Source organism: Carcharodon carcharias, chromosome 13, assembly GCF_017639515.1.
Source record: "Carcharodon carcharias isolate sCarCar2 chromosome 13, sCarCar2.pri, whole genome shotgun sequence".
Classification (NCBI taxonomy): Eukaryota; Metazoa; Chordata; class Chondrichthyes; order Lamniformes; family Lamnidae; genus Carcharodon; species Carcharodon carcharias.
The window spans coordinates 126997645-127021726 of record NC_054479.1 but is presented as its reverse complement, the minus strand read 5'-3'; the positions used below and the strand labels follow the sequence as shown (position 1 = coordinate 127021726).

Here is a 24082-nt window from a genome sequence, read left to right as displayed (position 1 = left end):
CAGCTGGGGAAGTTCTGACCGCAAATAAAACGTTAAAGAACTTAAATTCAGAAAGATGCACACTCAAGTTTCCAGACTTGGATGGACCAGAAGATATGAGGTTGGTCATTTTTTTTCCAATGTTTTACATGCCAATCTTCCAGATGGGTACTTTACCACAGCAGGGTTTATCATATTCTTGGTAGGAAAGAATGATCAATGTTGCCCACTGGCTTGGGAGGCCAAGAAAATAAAAAGGATAGTGAAAAGCATCTTCGTTGCTGAAACACTGGCATTAGTAGAAGCGTAGATACAGGGGTTTACTTATTCAATATACTGACAGAAATATTTAAGGGGCAATGTCAGAAAAGTTTGCCCATAGAATGTTATGTTGACAACCAGTCTCTTTGGGATAATGTCGATTCAGTGAAAAGTGCCTCTGAAAAAAGGCTAAGAATAGACCCAGTTAGCATAAAAGAAATGTTAGTGAAGAGAGATCTCTAAGATATGGGTTGACACAAGTTACCAACTATCAGACTTTTATGAAGAAATACCTGCACTAAGAAATTACTAAATGTATTGGAAGAGTGGTGCCTTACGTTATAATGAAATTAAAAAATTATATATATATTTTGCTTTATGATTGTGTATATCTGGTAAAGGAAATGTAGGATCTATAAATATGAAAATATGACTATTTCCTTCTATTTGTTTTGAAAAGAATGTTCTTTAAATTTTCAAAAGCTTTAATTTAAAAAGAAAAGAAGGTAATCAGTCAATGCAGCAGTAATTACATTGCACAGCAATTACATTGTTAAAGACAATTGCTAGTTAAAACAGGTGATGGACATTGGTTCTCCCATCAAAACAGTATAAATAGATACAGCTGGAACACTCTGGGGTGGGAGATACTAGGAAGTTTGTTACATTGAAGAGTTGTCTTATGAATAAATGAACTTGTGGAAAAAACTAGCTTTGGGCTTGTGCTTCCATGACACTCACTTATTGTGAGTAACAGATGACTCTTCCATCACTTTATTGATGATGGGGTGGTAATTGCCTGGGTTGGATTTGTCCTAGTTTTTGTCCACAGAACATACCTGGGTAATTTTCCACATTGCCAGGTAGATGTCAGTGTTGTGGCTGTCTAGAACAATTTGGCTAGGGGTTGTGGAAAGTTCTGGAGCACAGGTTTTAAGTGCTATTGCTGGAGTGTTGTCAAGGTCCATAACATTTGCAGTATTCAGTGCCTTCAGCTGTTTCTTGATATCATGTGGAGTGATTTGAATTGGCTGAAGACTGTGATGCTGCTGATCTCTGGAGAGGCCAAGATGGATTATCTCTACAGCTCTGGCTGAAAATTGTTGCAAATGCTTCAGCTTTATCTTTTGCATTGATGTGCTGGGCTCCCCCATCCTGAGGATAGGGATATTTGTGGAGCTGCCTTCTCCTCCAGTCTGTTGTTTAATTGTCCACCATCATTCACAAATGGATGTGGCTGGAGCTTAGATCTTATCTGTTAGTTGTTGAATCACTTAGCTGTGTCTATCTTATACCGTTTGGCATGCAAGTAGTCCTGTGTTGTAGCTTCATCAGGTCAACACGTTTTTGGTATGTCTGGTGCTGCACCTGGCATACCATCCTGCACTATTCATTGAACCAGGGTTGATCCCCTGCCTTGGTGGTAATGGTAGAATGGTTGAGATGCAGGGCCATGAGGTTACATATTGTGGTTGAATACAACGTTGCTGCTACTGATGGCCTACAGTGCCTCATGGTTGCCGAGTCTTGAGTTGCTAGATCTCCTTGAGATCTATCCCATCTAGTACATTGGTAGTGCCACACATAACAATGGAGGGTATCCTCAGTGTGAAGACGGGACTTTATCTCTGCAAGGACTGCGCAGTGGTCAGTCCTACCAGTACTGTCATTGACCCCAGCAGGCAGGTTAAGGATTAGGTCAAGTATGGTTTTTCCAAGAGATGTTCAACATAAAGGGAGTACTCCATCAGCTGGGTGGGGGTGGTGGTGAGGTACATGGTAATCAGCAGGAGGGGTTCCTGCCCATGTTTGGGCAGATGTTGGTGTTGAGTCTCCCAACTGTAAACCACCATGCCACCACCTCTGTTGGTGGTGCCTTGGATATTGTAAGGACCGACTGACCGGTGAGAGAGCACTCACAATTCTGAGCCCCTCAGATGTTAGTAAGCAGGGTCATTGTTTCTTTTCCATTTTTAGCAGATCAGTACAATGGCAGTTGCTTGCTAGGTCACATGTAGGCTAGACCAGGTAAGGATGGCAGATTTCCTCCTATGAGTTTTTACAATTATTTTTCATTAGGCATTTAATTCCAGATTTTTTATTGAATTCAAATTTTACATCTGCTGTGGTGGGATTTGAACCCAGGTCCCTGGAGCATTACTCTGGGTCTCTGGATTAGTCCAGCGACAATATCATTACATCCACTGCCTCTTGCCTCTCCTTTAGTGATGACATAAATATGAAGTGAAGTCCAAAGCTCATCTCAGGGTCAGATGTGACACCAAAGTTGCAAATAGACTGGCTTAATCTCAGACTGTTGCCAGGAAAAAGGATGAAGTCAGTTGCTAAGAAATGAACTTTGGAACTGGGCCTGAAAACAAACAGTGACTTCAGTCTTCCCAATATTTAATTGGAGGAAATTTCTGCTCATCCAGCACTGGGGTCTGATAATTTAGCAAACACACTGGAGGAGTTCAGAGAGGTGGTGGGAAGTAGAGCTGGGTGTCGTCAGTGTACATGTGAAAACTGACACTGTGCCTCCAGATGATATTACTGAGGGGTAGCATGTAGATGAGAAATAGGAGGGATATTTGGGGGCACTGGAGGTAACAGTGAGAAAAGAAAGATGCCATCGCAAGTGATTCTCTTGCATATTTAGATAGATAAGAACCACACCAAATCATCATTCTGTTGCAAGGTATTGAGCATAGTTCAGTAGGTCTTATTAAGGTATTGTAGTCTTGGGTAGTTCAACTGTAAGTAATTAACTACAAGAAACTATACATAGGCACAATAAAGGTCCAAGCTAGAAGCAATCTCCATGCTTGCTTCTACACACGACTCTGTCCAACACTAGACTGTTCACATGTTCTCTTGCATCACTGGGTGATACTGTACTCAGTCCCACATTAACCCTTTATGTGCCAGACCATTATACTATACTTTCCACTGAAGATCACAGGAAAATCAAACTATTTTTGGAAACATGTTTCCTATTCTCCCTGTCACTTGGTTTTAAATCAAAACTTTTTGGAATATTTTTCAAGTCAATGAATATAAAAATTGGTGTGGTGAAAAATCAGTTGCTGATTCACTATGAGCCACATATCTTGTAATGCTGGCATAGACCAGTTTCACCTGCTGAGAGTCCTTTCAGCATCTCTCAGCAACTGTCTTACCTAAGTCATTAATAAAATATAGGGAATAGTTAAGGCCCCAGCAGATCTTTGTGATACACCACTTGTCACTTGTTTCCAATTCAAGTACATTATCAATTACCCATAATCTGTCTTCAATTGTCTAATCTTCTAATGAGCTCAATATTTTGCTTTCAATTCCATGAGCTTTGATTTTTAGCTAAGTCTTTTATGTGGAACCTTATCAAATGTCTTAAAGTCCATATAAACTACATCCATGGACCATCCCTTACTACTACTTCAGTTACTTTCTCAAGTTCAATTAGGTTAATTAAATATGACCTAACATTTATAAATTCATATACATAAAAGCCAAATAACAGTATTTGGCTTGATCTAGAACAAAAACAAAAATACGTGGAAAAACTCAGCAGGTCTGACAGCATCTGCGGAGAGGGATACAGTTGATGTTTTGAGTCCGTATGACCCTTCATAAGAACGAAGACATATAGAAATGAGATGGAATATAAGCTGGTAGAGGGGGGTGGGCAGGTAGAGCTCAATAGGGGGCCAGTGATAGGTGGAAGCCAAGAGACTGCCAAAGATGTCATAGACAAAAGGACAAAGGGGTGTTGACGGTGGTGATTTTATCTAAAGGATGTGCTAATGGGGACATTAAGGGTAGAAGCAGGACATGTATAGATGGTGCGGAGTAGAGAGATGAGGGTTGAGGCCCTGGAGGGATTTAAACACTATGATGAGCATAAGGGTGATAGTTGAGTGGGACATGGTGCAAATTAGAACATAGGTAGCAGAGGTCTATATGAGCTCAAGTGTATTGAGGGTGATTGGAATAATTGAGTCTGGAGGTAAAAAAAAATGTCACTGAGGGCTGAGAGGTATAGTGAACTGTGCTTGTGATGGAGAGGATGTGTGGTTCGGAGCTGAACTTAGGTTTAAACCCAACATCAAAATTTTAATCCGTCCGTTCAACTCGAGACAGTCACCAGGGAGAGGAATAGAATTCATATCTAGGAGACAGTATTAATGGAGAAGGTCAAATTCATTGTCCAGCATCCCCATCTGAACTCTCCCTGCTCCATGAGTGCTGTCTTTCCTTCACTCATGTACAATATAAACATGCTTAGTCAATGCATTTGGGTGATTGTAGCCTTACATTCATGTTCTGCATTTTGTTTTTATCTCTTGCTGTGACTCTGACTCTATTCTACAATTCTTTGTTTTATTACTTTTTCTCATGAAATGAAGATAGACACATTCAGCAGCGCAATTGACAAACCCTCTTTCTGTTTCATTCCTTAGGGAACAATGGGAAGTTCTGGAGCATGAGAACCAATGGCATTTTCTCCGTCTCAGGAGAAACTCCCCTGGATTTCTCCATCGAAATCCACGCGGACAACCTTCTAACAGTCAAGGCTCCAAATGGTTGCTATCTGTGTACTGACCGCAATGGCATACTGAGAGCATCAAACACTACTATCAACAGTGACAGTTTGTGGGAATTCTAGAACTTATCCAGACAGAGGTAAGCTTTACCTCTATTCATTAGCTCCTGTTAAATCTAGGGAAAAATCAGTTGAAAGATTGAATGTGACATTTGCTCTTGGGAAAATTCGCTGGGATGGTAGGTGGGGGGTAATTTTAATCCTCTTTCAGGAGGATTTGAGATAATCCCGGGTATTTGCTGTCCTATTCTGGCTAGCATCCAACCTGTGCCAATTTTGGCATGGGACAGAAAGCTGGTGAGCAGCACTCTCACCTGCAACCACTGGGAATCTATTTAAATATGCAAATATTTAATGTAATCACACCACCCATTACCCAAATACCACAAAGACTTGATACTTCAGGTTGCAGCTTTGTTCTCTATTTACATTTATAATGTTTTCTTTTCAGGCACTTTTCCTCAACATTTTCATTATAAATTCATACAACCACATTTAAATTAGAAACTGCCCCTGTAAGATGGTCGTGCTGCTACATCCTTCTCCCAGTGCAGGCACTACAGATCGGCCACTGATAAAAGGGTGTAATTAAACTGTGACAAGTTTTCATAGGGATTTTAATGTGGATGGAAGCAGATAAAAATAGAGGGAAGTGATGGCTAAAATTAGGGACTAAATTTCACTGGTACAACTTGGTCCAATTATCCTTGACCTCTAAGCTCCCTTACAACACTGCTCTTGACTCCTTGGAGTATAAGTAGATTTTGTGCGATTGTGTAGAGTAGGTGATAGCGAGTCAGCAGCTAATTTTACACCACGCCCAAATTTAATTTCAGTTGACTTCAATTGAGATAAAAATCAGGAGACGTAAATGAGGCTACCAATTCACTGTTATCCATTTTAGTTGTATTTCTATTAAATGGTTCTGTTTATTTTTTGATGTCTGAAATATGGAGTATTTTAATACTGAAAGCCTTTGATCTTGATGCATGCCATTTTCCTGCAATTTAGTATATTATTTAAATAGAGAGTTTGCAGAACTGAGGTACAGAGGGACCTGGTTTCCTGGTACATGAATTAGGGAAAGTTAGTATGCAGGTACAAGTGATTAGGAAGGCAAACAGAATGTTATCATTTATTGCAAGGGGAATGGAATATAAAAGTAGGGATGTTTTGCTACAGTTGTACAGGGCATTGGTGACACCACATCCAGAGTACTGTGTACAGTTTTGGTCTCATTTATGAAAGGATATAAATGCATTAGCAGTTCAGAGAAGGGGACACCTGGGATGGGAGGGGGGGGATCTTACAAAGAAAGGTTGGACAGGCTGGGCCTATATCCATTGGAATGAAGATTGATGAGTAATCTTATTGAAACATAATACTGTGAGGGGACTTGAAAGGGTGGGTGCTGAAAGGGTGTTTCCACTCGTGGGAGACTAGAACTAGGGGACACCGTTTAAAAATAAGGGATTTCCCATTTAAGACAAATGAGAACATTTTTTTTTCCTCGCAGAAGGTTGTGAATCTTTGCAACTCTCTCTTCCCCAGAGAGCAGTGGAGGTGGGGGTCAATGAATATTTTTAAGCTAGAGGTAGATAGCTTCTTGACTAACAAGGGAATCAAAGGTTATCGAGGGTAGGTGAGATGTGGATTTGAGGCCACAATCAGGTTAGCCATGATTTTATTGAATGGTAGAGCAGGCTCAAACGGCTGAATGGCCTTCTACCTCCAATTCCTATGTATGTATTTACCTCTGACTTTCCCTCCCCTTGTGGCTATTATTCACATGTGAGCCAAAACTGTATCATTGGCAGAATGTTTCCTCACAGAAGACATCATAGCCTGGTCATATCTTACCCTTACCTGACATCCACATGACAGGGTCACCAAACCTCCGGGGGCAGTTGGAGATGTGACGTCATCTGATGAAAACTCTTGGAACTATGTTGGCACAGACATTGGCAGCCTGTCCCTCATTATGTCCAATTAATATTCAAGTTGGTGTGGTGATGCAATAGCTGCTTTAAATCAGGCATTCTGCTTGTAATGTTCGATGGAGAACTTGGAATGGAATTTCTGCAGGACCCTGTTTGTATCAGAGAGCCCTTTAGTATTCAATTAAAAATATTCAGGTACAACATTTAACACTGGGCTCTGGAATGCAGAAACCAATTGCAGTTGTCCCTCATGACACAGGAACCTGTGGCACTGGCTAGACTCAAATCAAAGATGAATGGGTAATGGCCTTAACTGATAAACTATCCAATTCCACTCTCTCTGACCAGTCACCTACAAATTTTTAAAGAGCAGCTACTCATAACAGAGTACTAGCATAAATAATCAGGAACTGGGATAGAATCATACAGCATAGGCAAAGGCCATTCAGCCAGCATCTATCCCAAAACTTTGAATGAGCAATTAGTCCCACACCGCCATTTCTTCCCCTTTAGCACTACAATTTTCCCCCTTCAAGTATATATTCAATTCCCTTTTGAAAATTATGATTGAATCTGCTTCCACTAAATCAGGTAACACTGGTTGCAGTTGCCAGCATGGAAACATAAGTGGGAATCACAGCATACAATTCCTAAAGCGACATCAGTGAAAACCCATAGGCTCATTTAATGTAAACATAACGTGACTTTATTCAATCATTATAACCAGGGGGCCAGATTATAAACAGAATGGGGGCAAAAAATTCTGGGCTACTTTGTAAGCCTATGTCATAACTGAATTTGCTTTATTTGACCAATGGAAAACAGAATCCTGGCACTCTAACGTCTTCCACTAAACACCCTCTTTTATTAAAATTGCACTTAATTCAGAGGGGTGGTGGGGTCAGCAGCAGCTGATTATTTTAACTCAACTCAATTCTACTTTGTATATCCAGGTGAGCCAGAGATTCAGAGGAATATCGGGCCAAAAGTTGAGAGTGCAACAGGACAAATTGTTCCCCCTCGATGAAGAAGATGGTTGTGGAAATTGTGCCGTCTATCTGAGACTTTCTGTTCAATGTTGTGCTTGTACCTAAAGTGATTCCTATATTTCCTGGATAATGAGGGCTGAGGTCTTATTTTTGGTAGGTTTATTGAGGGGAACGCATTCTATTTTTTAGTCTCTTTTTTGCTAATTTGGTCTTCAAGTAATCATGAAGCCTGAATGCCAAAGGAAGAGGAAATGGGTGAGTGGGTTGCTCCCAAATAACTAGCAATCCCACAAGCACAATCCAGAATGGCATCCTTTTCTCTCTCCTCACCTGTGTTGGGAGAGCTGAATTGCCAACAGGTATATTATCTTTTTTAAAAGGATGTGGGCATAACAGGAATTTATTGCACTGTGAAATTGGTGGTGAGCTATTGGAGCAGCTTTCTCAGCCACAGAACCATGTTGGCATGTGACTGTAATCACATCTATATCAGATTGGGTAAGGATGGCAGGTTTCCTTCCCTAAATGAAATGAATGAACCATTCCAATAGCTTCACGATCACTTTTACTGATACCAGATTTACATCCAGATTCTTTTTATTTTGAGCTGAATTCAAATTCTCAGATATGGCAGGATTTGAACTCCCATTATCTAGGTTACTAATCCAGACCTCTGTTGCCAGTCGAGTAACACAGCCATCATATCTGTAAGGATCAGAACTCAGCAATATGAAGGATCAACAACCTATCAACAAGCTCAAAATAATCGAGTAGAATCTGAGAAACTCCAGTTCAGAAAGAAGCTGAGTTTCTGTTTGTGTCAGTGCACGTCTCACCATTGAAGCAATCTAATGAAATCTGAGGGATACTGAGGAAGTGCAGCAGTGTCTGAGGTTCTGCCCTTTGAATTGGGTATTAAAGTGAAGACCTTTCTGCCTTTTCAAATGGACATGGAAGGTCCCATGGCACTGTTTGAAGAAAAGGAGCGAATGCTCCCAATATCTTGGCCAATAAATTGATCCCACAACTAATGACACCAAAAAGTATACTTTAGCTATCCATTTGTCTTATTGCTGTGTGAAAAATTTTGCTCTGTGGCAGATGACTGCTCACGTGCAGAGCCACAGGGACCACATTTCAAACCAATTAATTGCTTGCAAAACAATTTGGGTCTTCCTGAGAAATAAAAAGGTGCATTAATAAATGTAAGTTTTATTTTTGGCCACTTTGCCGCTACTGGTTGTGGTCCTTACCCTGCCAGTGGAGTTGTGGCTGTACCAGTTGGAAGAGTTCAGTGATAATCTCCTAAGTGAAGTACAGGCATCTCAGATATTAGTTGTTGCTGAGGTTCAAGTAACAGAATTGCTCAGAACGCTCAGGGCAGACATGGCCTCCTGCTGAGAGCCCTTTCCTCCTCCATCATCCAGCAGCTTGCCCTGCTCTCCTCATTCTCCCAGTCTTGCTTAATTCCAGGAAGACAGCCTACTAGTGCACCCATGTGTGAGCAACTGGTTTGTGCAGAAGGGTGAAAGTGAGCAAAAAGGGCTTCAACACCTGTCATACCTGCAGACTATTGCAACTTGAGGCAACAATGGAAAGCACCAAAACATGGAGAGTTGCAGCAAAACCCAGAAGAAATCAACCAACAGCTAATCTGTAAGTAGTTGATGGTCCCTTTAAATAGCACTGATAGGGGTCCTTCATGTTGCTTAACGCAATTTCAGCTATATGAGCTTGAGGTAATCAGCTGGAAATCTGAGCTACACAATGGCAATGCTGGCATCAAATCAGTGTTGCACCCTGATTGACATTATGATCTGCATACTCTGCATGACCTAACAACTTTCCTAAGTTAACACCTGGCATGCTTCACATCAGAAGGATAAGGGGTAGGCCATTTAAGATTGAGATAAGGAGGAATTTCTTCACTCAGGATGATGAATCTTTGAAATTTTCTACCCCAGAAGGCTGTGGAAGCTCAATCATTGAGCATGTTCAAGACCAGAAATCAATAGATAGATATGGGGATGGTGTGGGAAAGTGGCATTGAGGTAACTGTTCAGCCATGATCTAGTTTAATGGAGGAGCAGGCTCGACGGCTGGTCTACTCCTGTTCTTATGTTCCAAAATGTATGCGCACTGGATGTGATTTTAGATTCCTACATTACAACAGTGACTACACTTCAAAAGTATTTTGACTGTAAAGTGCTTTGGGATGTTCAGTCATGAAAGGAGCTATATAAATGCAAATCCTTCTTTCCAATGAGGCTTGTAAAGCCCTATTAAGACCAATTTCCACTTTTACAAAGAGAAACTCAGTCAGTGTTTCTGCTCCTGATTGTTATCCAGCAACTGTGTGTGAACTGCAGGGGGCATGCTTGCCTGTTATTTCCTTCTCAGTGTCAACCTGCTGAATGTGCCCGGGTTCAAACATGAATAATGGTCAGTCAGATGAAGTACCAGAAGATGTCAGCCCCAAAACAACAAACAGCTTGAGTTACCAGCTTCAGAGAATACTGGAAAAAGGAACTACCTTTATAAACTTCCACTTTAGGGTTGACCTTTCCTATCCTTTGGGGCTGAGAAGGCAAATGACAGACTTGCTTCTCGTGGCACTGCCACAGCTGAACATTCAGCCCGGTGAAGCCCATGGGAAGTTAGAAGAAAAAATGAACATCTTGCATTTATATCCCATCTTTCACAACCTCAACTACTAGCTTTACAACTAATTGAAACACAGTCATTCCTGTAAAGTAGGAAATGCAGCAGCCAGTTTGTGCACACTGAGGTCCTACAACCATCACTGTGATAAAGACCAGATCATCTGTTTTAGTGATGTTGGTTGAGAGGTAAATATTGGAGATCTCCCTCTTCTTTGATTCATGCCATGTTTTTTTTACATCGACCTGAATTTAACATCTCATCAGAAAGTCAGCACTTTCAACAGTGAGCACTCTCTCAGTATGAGCTGGAGTGTCAGCATTTTGTACTCAAGTCTCTAGCGATGATTTGAATTCACAACCTTCTGACACAGAGGGAAAAGTGCTATCCACTGAACCATAGATGATACCTCAACCTCACTTCTAGGGCTGTCTCTATTCTACTGGGAAACACCTCACTTTGTCTGCAAATCTCCTTCATTCATTTTACCTGGTGATTATTGGTCTCATTGGAATATGGTATGTTATGTAAGTATATGTGTACCAAGTAGAACAGCCATAGTAGGTTTTAAAATATAAATCTACATATTAAAGACTTAGTGTGCATGCTCTGCCCATTTTCTTGGCAGCTTTTGTCAGTGGTGTTTTTCCACTACAAAGGGGCAGGACCCAAGTCTAGCTCAGCTAGAGCAGGAATCAAACCCATGCTGTTGGTGATATTCTGCAACACATCCTAGCCATCTAGCCAATTGTACTAACTGGCCCTGCTTCTGCAGTGACTATCCAAGGTCAAACCTAAAGTATGAGACATTACCTACCTCATTAGCCACTCATTGAGGAGGCCGAAAGGAATGGCCTGAACTCAAAAGAGTTATAAATAGACCTGTGCTATCAATATACTAGGCAAGAGATAAACACTTTGCTGCAGAAAATCTCGTTGGAACCTTGGTTATACCACACTTGGAGAATGACCTGCTTTTATGCTGGCCTTGATATTATAAGGAGCAATGAAGAAAGTGTGAGAAAGATTTTTTTAAAGATATTACCAGAACTAAGAGATTGCAATAATCAGGAAAGAATGAACAAGCTAGGGCTCTTTTCTCTAGGAAAGAGTAGGCTGAGAGGGTAACTTAATAAAGGTTGTTACTATTATAAACCTTGATAGGGTAGAAGTAAACAAGGTGTTTTCACTTGTGGGGGAATCCAAAAGTAAGCGCTATAAATATGAGATAGTCACTAATAAATGCAAAAGGGAATCTGGGAGAAACCTTTTCATAAGAGTGGTAAGACTGTGAAGCTTGCTACCACAAGGAGTGGTTGAGGTAAAAAACATGGATGTATTTAAGGGGGAAGCTAGATAGACACATGAGGCAGAAACAAATAGAGGGTTATATTGATAAGTTGAAATGAGGTGGGGCATAAATACCCGATTAGCCTTGGTGGCTTGAATGTCCTGCTTTTGTTTACATTCAATACAACTAATGAGTATTTATGTGTGGAATGTCTGCAGTGTAATAAACAATGGGTGTGAATAACAAAAGATAATAGCCAACCTCAACATTAAACAAGTTTAAAACAAAAACAGAATTACCTGGAAAAACTCAGCAGGTCTGGCAGCATCGGTGGAGAAGAAAAGAGTTGACGTTTCGAGTCCTCATGACCCTTCGACAGAACTTGAGTTCGAGTCCAAGAAAGAGTTGAAATATAAGCTGGTTTAAGGTGTGTGTGTGGGGGGCGGAGAGATAGAGAGACAGAGAGGTGGAGGGCGGGGTGTGGTTGTAAGGACAAACAAGCAGTGATAGAAGCAGATCATCAAAAGATGTCAATGACAATAGTACAATAGAACACATAGGTGTTAGAGTTAAAGTTGGTGATATTATCTAAACGAATGTGCTAATTAAGAATGGATGGTAGGGCACTCAAGGTATAGCTCAAGTGGGGTTTTTTTTAATTATTTAATGGAAATAGGTGGGAAAAGGAAAATCTTTATAATTTATTGGAAAAAAAAGGGAAGGGGGAAACAGAAAGGTGGTGGGGATGGGGGAGGGAGCTCACGATCTAAAGTTGTTGAATTCAGTATTCAGTCCGGAAGGCTGTAAAGTCCCTAGTTGGAAGATGAGGTGTTGTTCCTCCAGTTTGCGTTGGGCTTCACTGGAACAATGCAGCAAGCCAAGGACAGACATGTGGGCAAGAGAGCAGGGTGGAGTGTTAAAATGGCAAGCGACAGGGAGGTTTGGGTCATTCTTGCGGACAGACTGCAGGTGTTCTGCAAAGCGGTCGCCCAGTTTACGTTTGGTCTCTCCAATGTCGAGGAGACCGCATTGGGAGCAACAAACGCAGTAGACTAAGTTGGGGGAAATGCAAGTGAAATGCTGCTTCACTTGAAAGGAGTGTTTGGGTCCTTGGACGGTGAGTAGAGAGGAAGTGAAGGGGCAGGTGTTGCATCTTTTGCGTGGGCATGGGGTGGTGCCATAGGAGGGGGTTGAGGAGTAGGGGGTGATGGAGGAGTGGACCAGGGTGTCCTGGAGGGAGCGATCCCTACGGAATGCCGATAAAGGGGGTGAAGGGAAGATGTGTTTGGTGGTGGCATCATGCTGGAGTTGGCGGAAATGGCGGAGGATGATCCTTTGAATGCGGAGGCTGGTGGGGTGATAAGTGAGGACAAGGGTGACCCTATTACTGCGACATTAAACAAGTTTACATGTCCACACAAAACAAGTTGACCTACATAATTAAACCTACAAAAGATAAAGGACGTTGGTAAAAACAAAAAACTGCGGATGCTGTAAAGCCAAAACAAAAACAGAATTACCTGGAAAAACTCAGCAGATCTGGCAGCATCGGCGGAGAAGAAAAGAGTTGACGTTTCGAGTCCTCATGACTCTTCAATAGAATCAGTTCTGTTGAAGGGTCATGAGGACTCGAAACGTCAACTCTTTTCTTTGCCGATTCTGCCAGACCTGCTGAGTTTTTCCAGGTAATTCTGTTTTTGTTTTGAAAGGACATTGGTGCTCCTTGGGGACTTGCTGTGGCTAGTGTAAGTAGGCAAGACAAAACACCTGTGATTTCCTGAGTCGTTCTTGGTATATGATTTATAATCAGTACCTTATCTCATGTATGTTGCATGTAAGGGAGGTGTTTAATTATCTCGTTGACTTGATTGAATTTGATTGAATAAAGAGTATTATCAAGACATTAATATTTCCTGATTGAATTTTATGCTACTTGTCAAAATCCAAAATACTGCCACATAGAGGCAACAGGGATATATGATAAAATCCAATCATGCATTCACACACCCAATCCCAACCCCACTACCCACTCACTCACCCATACATACCCACCCAACCCCAAACCCATCCTAACACCCAGCCCCACTCCCCATCCAACCATTTCAGCTCACACACAACCCAACCCCACGACCATCCGCCACCAAGGTCCTAAGCTCTGGAATTCCCTCCCTATACCTCTCTACTTCTCTTACTTCCATCAAGGTGTTCCTTTTTAAACCTGCCCTTTTTGACCTGGGTATCTCCAGCCAACGCAAGATGGCCGCTGATACCGGTCAGTGACGTGTACTTGGCCGCGCATGTGCAGAATCCTATCTAGCCACCTGCACGAGACACGGTGGCGGTTGGAGGCCGTTCACCTGGTTTCTGAGCGCCCCTGGGTGGGATGATTCCGGACATCGAGATGGAAGAGGAAGGGGTGGATTCCGATTCACATGGTGACACGGCCGCAGTTCCGGGGCTTGTTCCCCCCCCCACCCACCCCCACCTAGCCACGCACGTTTAAGCGGCGGCAGGGGAGGCCGATGATGGAATACAGGCTGACAAATGCTGCTGTGACAAGATGGCTTACTGGAAGGAAGGTGCCTTCCCAAAAGAATGGGGGGAAAGAAAAGGCAAGACAAAAAATGTTAAGGAAATCAAATGGGATAAAGAAAACTGTGGGATCCCTGAGGGATTCCGCTGCCGGTGCTGTAATATTTGCCATTCCAGGACGGTGATCACCGCACATGAGCTCGGCTGCACACTGCCCCTTATAAAGATGGCGGCCGCGCCTACAACTGCACATGGGCAGCAAATGCAGCCCCCTTTTGACCAAGCTTTTGGTCACCTTCCTAATACCTCTTTATTGTGCCAAATTTTGTCTGCTAATGCTTCTATGAAGCACCTTGGGGCATTTTACAATGTTGAAGGTGCTATGTAAATGCAAGTTGTTGTTGTGTCAGTACCATGAGGATGGAATGAGAGTATGAGCATCTGCCTTGAAAAATTCAGAGTTACAGGCTGAGGAGTTGTATCGTCAGTGAGAGTGAAGCCCCTCCAGTTTGCAGGCTTTACTGTCTCAGGTGATCTTTCCCCATCTCTATCGTATGATCTTTTTGGATGGTTGTCATGTGGCAGGGGATTCTGATCAGACTATCGTCAAACAGAAAACATTAGGTTGTTGTGCAGACTTATTCCAGATGCAGATTCATTCAGAAATGCCAGTGAGCATTAAAAACAAACCCTGGTAGATAATGGGACCTGATAGCTTGAGTGCACTGCCAAGCCAGACACATCACTGGTCTGTGCTCAGTTAGTTAATTTCTGCCAATGTAGCAGGTTTGATGATATAATTGACATCAGTTTTCATCAGCTGGGGCATTACCTAAGGTTCAAACTCTTGACCATTTTTCGGTTACAGAAAAAAAAGTTGAAGGACAAAAGCAATGGTAATAACAGAGGAGCATAGGAAGAAAAGTAGGTCATACAGCTCTTCAAACTTGTTCCACCATTCACTGAGATTATGACTGATCTGTACCACAGCATAACCCCAATGATTTCTGACTTGGACCATTGCTAGATAGTCTTACCATAGCTTAATAGTACCATGAGTTAGTATTACACATGTCAGAATCAGTGATCACAGGGATCATTTTCATTTTTTGTCCTTTTGTGAATTGCCCTTGTTCAATGTCATCACCATCATCCAACCAGCTGTTGGGTAATTTACACCAAATACCTAGACTGTTAATGCATGAAAAGTTTAATCAGGAAATGTGCTTTACATTCAGTATCAAACACACTGTCCTAGACACACACAGTTTGTTTCATGTCTGCACTGTATATTTAATTAAATTGCTATTGACAGACTTTAGAAATTACTATTTGTGATACCAGTGTTTTGAAGCACTGTATTGCACATAATGTACCTCCACTATTCTAACAGCAAATTAACTAAATAACAGAGGGAAATGACATGAACACTTCAAACTGTCAGCAGTAATTTTAGGTGCAGTCTATTTCAAAAAGTGCAGGAGAATGTCACTGCAACAGCTTTGGCTTTAAAGTCCTTGCTTTGGTTTTTACCAGGATTGGAAATGGAGTATTTGGGCATTGGTTGAGGGCTCAAGTTTGAACAATCAAGATGAATGATCCTTCACACTCATTGTTTGGGCTCACACATGAAGAATGGTTAGTTTAACATAGAGTTGTTGGTGCTGCTAGCATGTTCCAGAAGGGAGAGAGAAAAGGGAGAAGAGTACAATATTAGGAGAGTCAGAGGTGCTTGTTATCAATAATCCATGATAATCTCACTAATACAATTGAATGCTCAGAAATTCCAGCGGATGTTATCCATTTTCAAGTACAGAATTACAAGAGGTATAGGGAGAGGCAGAATTGCTATAATAAAGGATTATAACTTGGTGTATTAAAATACTGCTGCGGATTATCCAACAAATATCCAGCACTGGAAACTGGAAATGACACTGAGGCATTGTCTGTAACAGAATGAGACACATGAGTCCCCACAGAAACAGGAAAGGATGTGCACTCTCTGGCAGGAAGAGGAAGTGGTGTATATTCTGTGCCATAGACAGGAAGTGACATCACTGTGCCAGAAGAAATAGCCAATGATGTATGATCTGGAACAGGAAGTGGAATCCCAGTGTGAATCTGTCCTAGAAAAGCATTGAAAAAAATTGATCATTTTGAATATCACAACTGACAGAACTTGGAAATCTAATGCAATGAACTGAAATTAACATCCATGACAGTGGACCAAACCTTACTTAACAATGGTTAGACTTATAATAGAGGCTGTAGCAAAGATTTCATGTTTGAATAGACCAGTTCCACCTTCCCCAATACCCTTGTCCCAGAACAAAATAACAGACACTTAATTCCCATATTTAATATCATATAATGTCACAGCAACATAATGAGAAATGGCCATTTGATTTATCCAGTATGTCAGCTCCCCTCATACAACTCTGTCCTTTCTAATTTTTGATAAAGGACCGTAACTATAGTATAAAACTACTAGGAGTTTAAAGGTCTGAAATTGCCCCTGCCTTCCAAGGTGATGAAGAGAAACCATAAGGGTCAATCAAATCTTCCAACCTCTTGCAGCTGCAGCACTTCTGAGACCCAAAAAATCCCATAAATTGTGCTCAGTTGGAGTAATAAGAAATGGTGCGATTCTCATTAAGCACCAAGACTCAGCAATGACTCATGCAGGGAAAGTGCATGTATCTCACTCAGTTGGCCACTTGTCAAATGTAAAATCAGATAGGAGTTCTTGGTGGAGTATTTATCCAGAACCATCACTGCAGAACATGATCCTGCCCTCCACACAGGCACAGCTGAGCTCAGAGACATAATGGAGACTCAGGGATCAAAGTTAGGACTGTAGTCTGAATGTTTAAGCACCTCGCTGGGAAGCGCATTTAGCTACCAGCACCTTCTGGGTCAATTGATAGTACCTGTCCTGGCTACAAAATAGTCTTAACATTAAATGAGATAAAGGGATGGGAACTTCTAATTGGAAAGCCAGATCAACACAGAGACACAAGTTTAATGCAGTGGAGAGACAGGAGAAGCTGAGGCTGATCTTAGTGGAGAGAAAGTTGAGGGGAGATTTGCTAGAGGTCTTCAAAATTATGAGGGGGGGGGGGTTGATAGAGTAATTAAAGAGGAACTGCTTCCACTGGTAGAAAGATCAGTAATCAGGGAAAACAAATTTAAGTTAATTGACAGACGACCAGAGCCGAGGTGAGGAGAAATTTTTTAACGCAGCAAGTTATGATGATCTGGAGTGCGCTGCCAGAAAGGGTGATGGATTTGTAATTTATTGGATAAATACATAAAGGTGAAAATTTCCTGGGTTATGCAGAAAGAGCAAGGTAGAGAAATTAATTGGATAGCTCAATGAACCAAATAACCTCTTTCTGAGCTGTGTCATTCTTTATTCTTCCTGAGAACTTTAGTTCAATGAGCAAAGAGGCTACTCTGGATAAACATATAAATTGTAATTTTAAAAAAAATCTATAGCAAACTATTAATGGCAACTTAGCAGCTGAGGCTGGCAAAGACAAAATTGTGATTTCAAAATTAAAATTGAGTTTGCTCTTCAGAATTGCTATTAAGTGCAACACTGCCATCTACTGGCACAAAGCAAGCACAACAATTATGCAGCAGAGTGCATCCTTTCCAAAACTCTCAAGCCACCTGGTGCAAGGGATTGTGCACAGCAAGTATATCACAAGCAACATTTCACCAAAGCTACAATAATGCCATAGAACTCCAGTGGATCAAGCTCTTTGCATCCACCTCCAGTGTATAGTCCCATTGAAGGAATGCTGCACTGTCAGAGGTACCATTTTTCACTTAAAATTGTAGAATGGCATTCGACCCATCATGCCCATGGTGGCACTCTGCAAGCACAACTCACGCAGTCTCACTCTCCCACTTTTTACCCACAGGTCTGCCAATATTTTCACTTCAGATAATTATCCAATTCTCTTTTGAAGGCCTTGATTCAATCTGCCTCGGCAGTGCCTTCCAGATCCTAACCACTTGCTGCACAAAAAAGTTTTCCTCATGTCACTTTGCTTTTTTGCCAATTACTTTAAATCTGTGCCCTCTGATTCTCGATCCTTCCCCCAATGGGAACAGTTTCTCCCTATGTACTCTGTCCAGACCCCTCGAGATTTTGAACACCTCTATCAAATCTCCCCTTAATCCTTTCTTCTCCAAGGAAAACAGTCCCAGCTTCTCCAATCTATCCACATAGCTGAAGTTCCTCATCCCTAGAACCATTCTTGTGTATCTTTTCTGCATCCTCTCTAAAGCCTTCACATCCTTCCTAAAGTGTGGTTGCCAGAACTGAACACAATAGTCTAGTTGAAGCCAAAACACCATCTTACTCATGTTTAGCATAACTTCCTTGCTTTTGTACCCTATGCCCCCCACACACATTTACAAAGCCCAGGGCCAGAATTTTACATGCAATGAATGGACGCGTAGCCAACCCAAACTAGCATAAAAACACCAGCCAGGTGTCCCAGCATTGTGTCATATCACAGTCAGCACGGGAGTCGGAAGCCCACCCATCAACATTTGAAGTTCCAAATAAGCCTATTAAAGCCCCAATTGACCGGGATTTTCAGTGGCCCGTGCACTTTTACACTTGGCACATAGGCCAATCAGCCAGGCAGCCTCCAAGTTTTTGCATCATTCTCGATCCAGGGCTGGATAAAATGCCCAGAAGATATTTGAAGATTGAGGAGTTAGGAGTACTGTCAGCTGTTTGTAGTTGCATTAGAGATAGCTCATGACATTTTTTGTGTGCAAACGTCCTTTGAACAATACTGCAGCTCCATGAGGCAACTCCAAAGCAGTTGTCAACCTTCCGGGAGCTCGTTGTAAATCCCCTGCCTATACTCTCACTTGTCTCAGCACCCACCCTCATCGCTGAGCCTGTCTCAGCTTGAGTTTCACGCTGGCCATCAGTTAATTGGCCAGCCAGTGTGAAGTCGTGTGTCAGTTGCTCACATGCACATGACGAATGCAAAATTCAGGCCCAGGGTTCTATGTGCTTTACTAACTGCTCTCTTAACATGCCCTACCACCTTCAATGATTTGTGTCCATAGCTACCCAGGTCCATCTGCTTCTGCATCCGCTTTAGAATTGTGCCCTTAATGTTATATTGTTTCTTCTTGTTCTTGCTGCCAAAATGAATCATTTCATACTTCTCTGCATTAAATTTCATTGCCATTTACCCGCTCATTTCACCATCCTGCCTGTGTCCTTTTAATGTTTAACAGTTTACAATATTTTCAAGTTTTGTGTCATCTGCAAATTTTGAAATTGTGCCCTGTACATGAAATCTAAGTCATTAATATATATCAGGAGAAGCAGTAGTCCTAACACTGACCCCTAGGAATCCAGTAAAAACTTTCCTCAAGTCTGAAAAACAACCATTCACCACTACCGTCTGCTTCCTATCACTCAGCCAATTTCATATCCATGCTGCTAAAATGCCTTTAATTCCAAGGGATGTTTGTCAGCAAAGTTACCTGTTGTGTGGCACTCTATCAAATGCCTTTAGGAAGTCTATGTCCACCACATCAACTGCATTCCCCTCATCACCCTCTCTGTTACCTCATCAAAAAATCTGAGCAAGTTAGTTTCACATGATTTGCTCTCAAGAAACCCATATTGGCTTTCCTTAATTAATCCACATTTTTCCAAGTAACTGTTAATTTTGTTCTGAATTAATCAGGCAGAATTTAATGCCCTCCCCTGGGGCCAGTTTAGAGGTAGGGCCATTTAAATGGGTTAGAGGGTACGGAGTGGAGACTGCACCACTTTCCTACCTCTTCCCTGATTAAGTCCGGGCTGGGAAGGCTTGAGGATGATTTTCCCACCCCGATGTTATTTGAGGTCCTTAAGTGCACAATTAATGCCTACTTAAGGGCCTCATCATGCCACTGTTGGTGTTCAACCAATGGCAGGCAGGGGAGTCTGAAAGGGGAATTTGAAGGGTTCCTCATTGTCTGGCGCTCAGTGGCTGACTGGGGGACCTGTCATCGGAAGGGGGAGGGGGTGGTGGGGTGCATCGGAAGGGGGTGTCTGGGGATGGGGTGCCTGCTAAGGCACCTCCTTCCCTTTTTTTCTAGAACCCCAACCCCTGCTAGCCAGTGATCCTCCACCCATGTCCTCCATTCCGCCCTGACCACACGTGGCTTGGGTCCCTCATTGATCCTGGGTCCTTGGTGAGTGCATCACCAGCAGTTACCACTGCTCCCAATGGTGCTGCCTGCAATGGCGAACAGCCGGCCTTTGATTTAGGAGGCAGCACAAAGCCTGGATTAAATTCCACCCATTGGGCAGGATTTTGTGAGACCGACGGGGGTCTTGGCGATCAGTCAGAGAACTGGTGGGGAACCTTTTGTCAGTTCCATGGGGGAGGTCTGACAGAATCAAGTGCACTAAGGCATTGGCCACTATTGGGCCTTCCCCAGGATTGAGGTCCCCGGCGGCAGAAGTGCCACCCACTGAGAACTGCCAGCCAATCAGAGGCCAACAGCTCATCATTGCTGCCAGCCGGAATGGTAGCTGCTGGCATCATTGTACCCACCAGGGCCCAGGATTGCGAAGGGACCCAAGCCATGGGCTTTGCTGCTTACCCCAGAGGAATCAGCACTCTCACCAGTATTCAAATTGTGTTCAATACTCAGAGCTCCATTTGCCCTCTGTTTAAAGAACTTCCATGGCACTATTGGAAGAAAGCAGGGGGAGTTCTATCAGTGACATGGCCAACATTTATCCCTCAATCAACATCAATAAAATAATAAATCTGGTTACTTATCTCATTTCTGCTTGTGGGGCTTGCTGTGTACAAATTGCAAAATTACAACAGCGACTAAGTTACAAAGGCACTCCTGCTATGAAGTGGATTGAGTTGCCCTGAAGTTATGAAAGGCATTATATAAATGCATGTCCTTTTCTTGTTTCCAATTACCCACTTCTCCCTTGATGCTCAGATGCATCACTGGTTGATGCGCTTCCTGTATCCACATGACCATCAGCTTCCAGGCTTCCACCATTCACTGTCCAGTTGAACCTCCCTCTGATTTTCCCCATGTCTAGTTGGGAGATGCCCAGACACCACTTGGTCCAGGGATTCAACCCTATGTTCCTCCACTCTATGTGCCATACCTCAGCGCTAGCCTGAGAAACTCAACTTTCATCTCTTTTCCATAGACCAACGGCCCTCTTAATGCATTTGTGGTCCAATTCACTTTCATCTGTGGCTCTCAGCAGTTCTGCTGCTCTTGAGGTCTCTCAGCTTCCAATGACAGCCCTTCCTGGGTCCAAGCTGAGATTTATCATGCTTCATCTGCCTTTTACTATCTAGGGAGAAGAATTGATGAGAAGAGCGAGCTGTAGCTGCACTTATAGAACTAGGGAACATTACTCAAACCACAGAACCTACAGTTACAATAAAGAAGAAAGATAATTTGCGTTCATTTTGCCTCTTTAATGACCACGGAACATCCCAGAGCGTTTCACAGTTGATTAAGTACTTTTGAAGTGTACTGATTGTTGCAATGTAGGAAATGCAGCAGCCAATTTGCATGCAGCAGGCTCCCACAAATAACAATGTGACAATGACCAGATCATTTTGTTTTAGTGGTTTTGGTTGAGGAATAACTATTGAAAGAACTCCCTCACTCCTCTTCATATAGTGCCATGGGATCTTTTACATCCACCTGAGGGGACAAACATAGCCTTGGTTTAACATCACTTATGAAAGACAGCACCCCTGACAGTGCAGCACTCTGACAGCACTGCATTGGAAATGTCAGCCTACAATATGTGCTCAAATCTCTGGATTGGGACTTGAGCTAAACAATCATCCAACCCAGACACAAGGATGCTACACATTGAGCCATGGCTGAAATTATTGATCAGATAGTATTTTTCTTTCCTATGTGGAGGTGGCCTGGCTCTAGATTCAGGTGTAGCAATACAGCTAGAGATCCAATATTCTATGATTGTGTTTCATCATCTTGGATCATTTGAGTTGCTTTTGAGCAAGGAATTGCTGTATTTTAACAAAGAATTGATTATTAACAGATAACATCCTTAACATGTCACAAATCCCTTCTGGTTGCAACCAATATTACCGTTAGAGACATCCGAGGTGAATGTTGGTCCAGGGCCAAGGCATGGAGGTGACTCCAATGTTCTGTACAGATCAAAGCCATGCATCTTCCAAGCCTCTGTAGTGGTGTTCATGCGTAGTCGCGATTCTGCCACTCGGTACAAGTCATATCCATGCGGTTTCAGTGTCTCAGGGATCAGAAAGGCATGACTTGGATGTACAGTTTGAGGTTGGTGAGGCTGCAAGACACAGAAAGGCAGCTTGGTTATCCACCCAGTGGTGCATTGCCTGCTGGCCAAATCTGTCAGAGTGAAGAAGATTGAAAGGTGAGCTGATTAAGGTCTTTGCAATGGTAAAAAGAATTCAATAGGCCAAATGAAGGGTAACTACTTCCTCTGTTAGGAGGATCATAAACAAAGAGGACATCATCTTAAGAACATAAGAACTAGGAAAGGAGTGGACCATACTACCCACAAGCTTGCTCCTCCAAAACAATCATGGCTGATCATTGGCCTAAACTCCATTTCGCCACCTATCCGCCAAATACCTTGACTCCCTGAGAGACCAAAAACCTGTCTATCTCAGCCTTAAATCTATTACAAGAAAATAAAATTAGAGCCAGGCCATTCAGGAACAACATCAGGAAGCATTTTTGCACAGAAAGGGTAGTTGAAATCTGGAATTTGCTCCCCAAAAACTGTGGATTCTGGGGGACACAATTGAGGCTTTCAAGGCTGAGATCAATAGATGTTAGATAAGGGTTCCAAGGAATACAGAGCAAGGAGTTGAGGTACAGGTCTGCCATGTTCTAATTGAAAGGCTTAAGAGGCCAAATGGCCTTACCCTGATCCTAATATTCATAAATATATCAGCAGTTCTTCTATTAAAATATTTTTTTTAGCGAGACTCCAGAACCAACAAGTAAAGAACATGTACATTGGGGAATGGAAGACTTTCTACTTTGGGCACCAAGTGCTAGTACTAATCACCACTTCCTGGTCAGGTACAGCATAGGTTGGATATAGAGTAAAGCTCCCTCTACACTGTCTCATCAGTCACTCCCAGGGCAGGTACAGTATGGGTTGGATACAGAGTAAAGTTCCCTTTACACGGCCCCATCAAATACTCTCATGGCAGGTACAGTGTACGTTAGATACAAAGTAAAGTTCCTGCTTTTAAGTGTCCCTGCTGAATGGACATTGGTTGAGACCATGATTGGACTTGGTTGTGATATCACCATGAGAAATAATCTGCAGACAGACGGTCTAGGCTTGTATTCTTGCAAGATTACAGGGGCAACCTCACTAGTGAAATTGTAATTCACTGTGAGATAACTTCAGGGACAAGGGTAAAAATGTGGAGTAAATAAAAGTGAGAGATTACCTGCAGAGACAGACTGTCTGTCACTGGTGATGGGTGAAAAGTTGGAAAACCATGAGGTGAGGCTTGTAACTGGTTCAACATCAAACCACACGTGCTACCTATGAAGGACATGAAGAATATTCTTAGTAGAAGACAAGGCAAACATATAATGGTCAAAAGACAAGGGTATGTTTGCAGTTAGCAATTTATGGATCTCCAGAGCCAGATTTTTGTCTCCCAATGGAGTAATAATTTAGAATTTTTGACTGCAAATTCCAATTTGCTGTGCCTTCCTGAACACTTGAAATGTTTGTGAGGCCTTGTCACGGGTCGGGAAGGCCTCG

The 24082-nt window shown here is 42.4% G+C and overlaps 1 protein-coding gene across 2 annotated transcripts in view; it reads left to right on the top strand.

Annotated features, from left to right (window-relative positions):
• si:dkey-5i3.5 (uncharacterized protein LOC565091 homolog) overlaps nt 1-9756 on the top strand; it is a 44275-nt gene extending 34519 nt beyond the window's left edge. For both annotated transcript variants that reach the window (XM_041203221.1, XM_041203220.1), the window contains 2 exons: nt 4701-4923; nt 7737-9756. In XM_041203221.1, the coding sequence (XP_041059155.1) occupies nt 4701-4906 (206 nt within the window). In that variant the 3' untranslated portion in view covers nt 4907-4923; nt 7737-9756. The remainder of the gene's footprint in view (nt 1-4700; nt 4924-7736) is intronic.
• Nucleotides 9757-24082: the final 14326 nt, after the last annotated feature.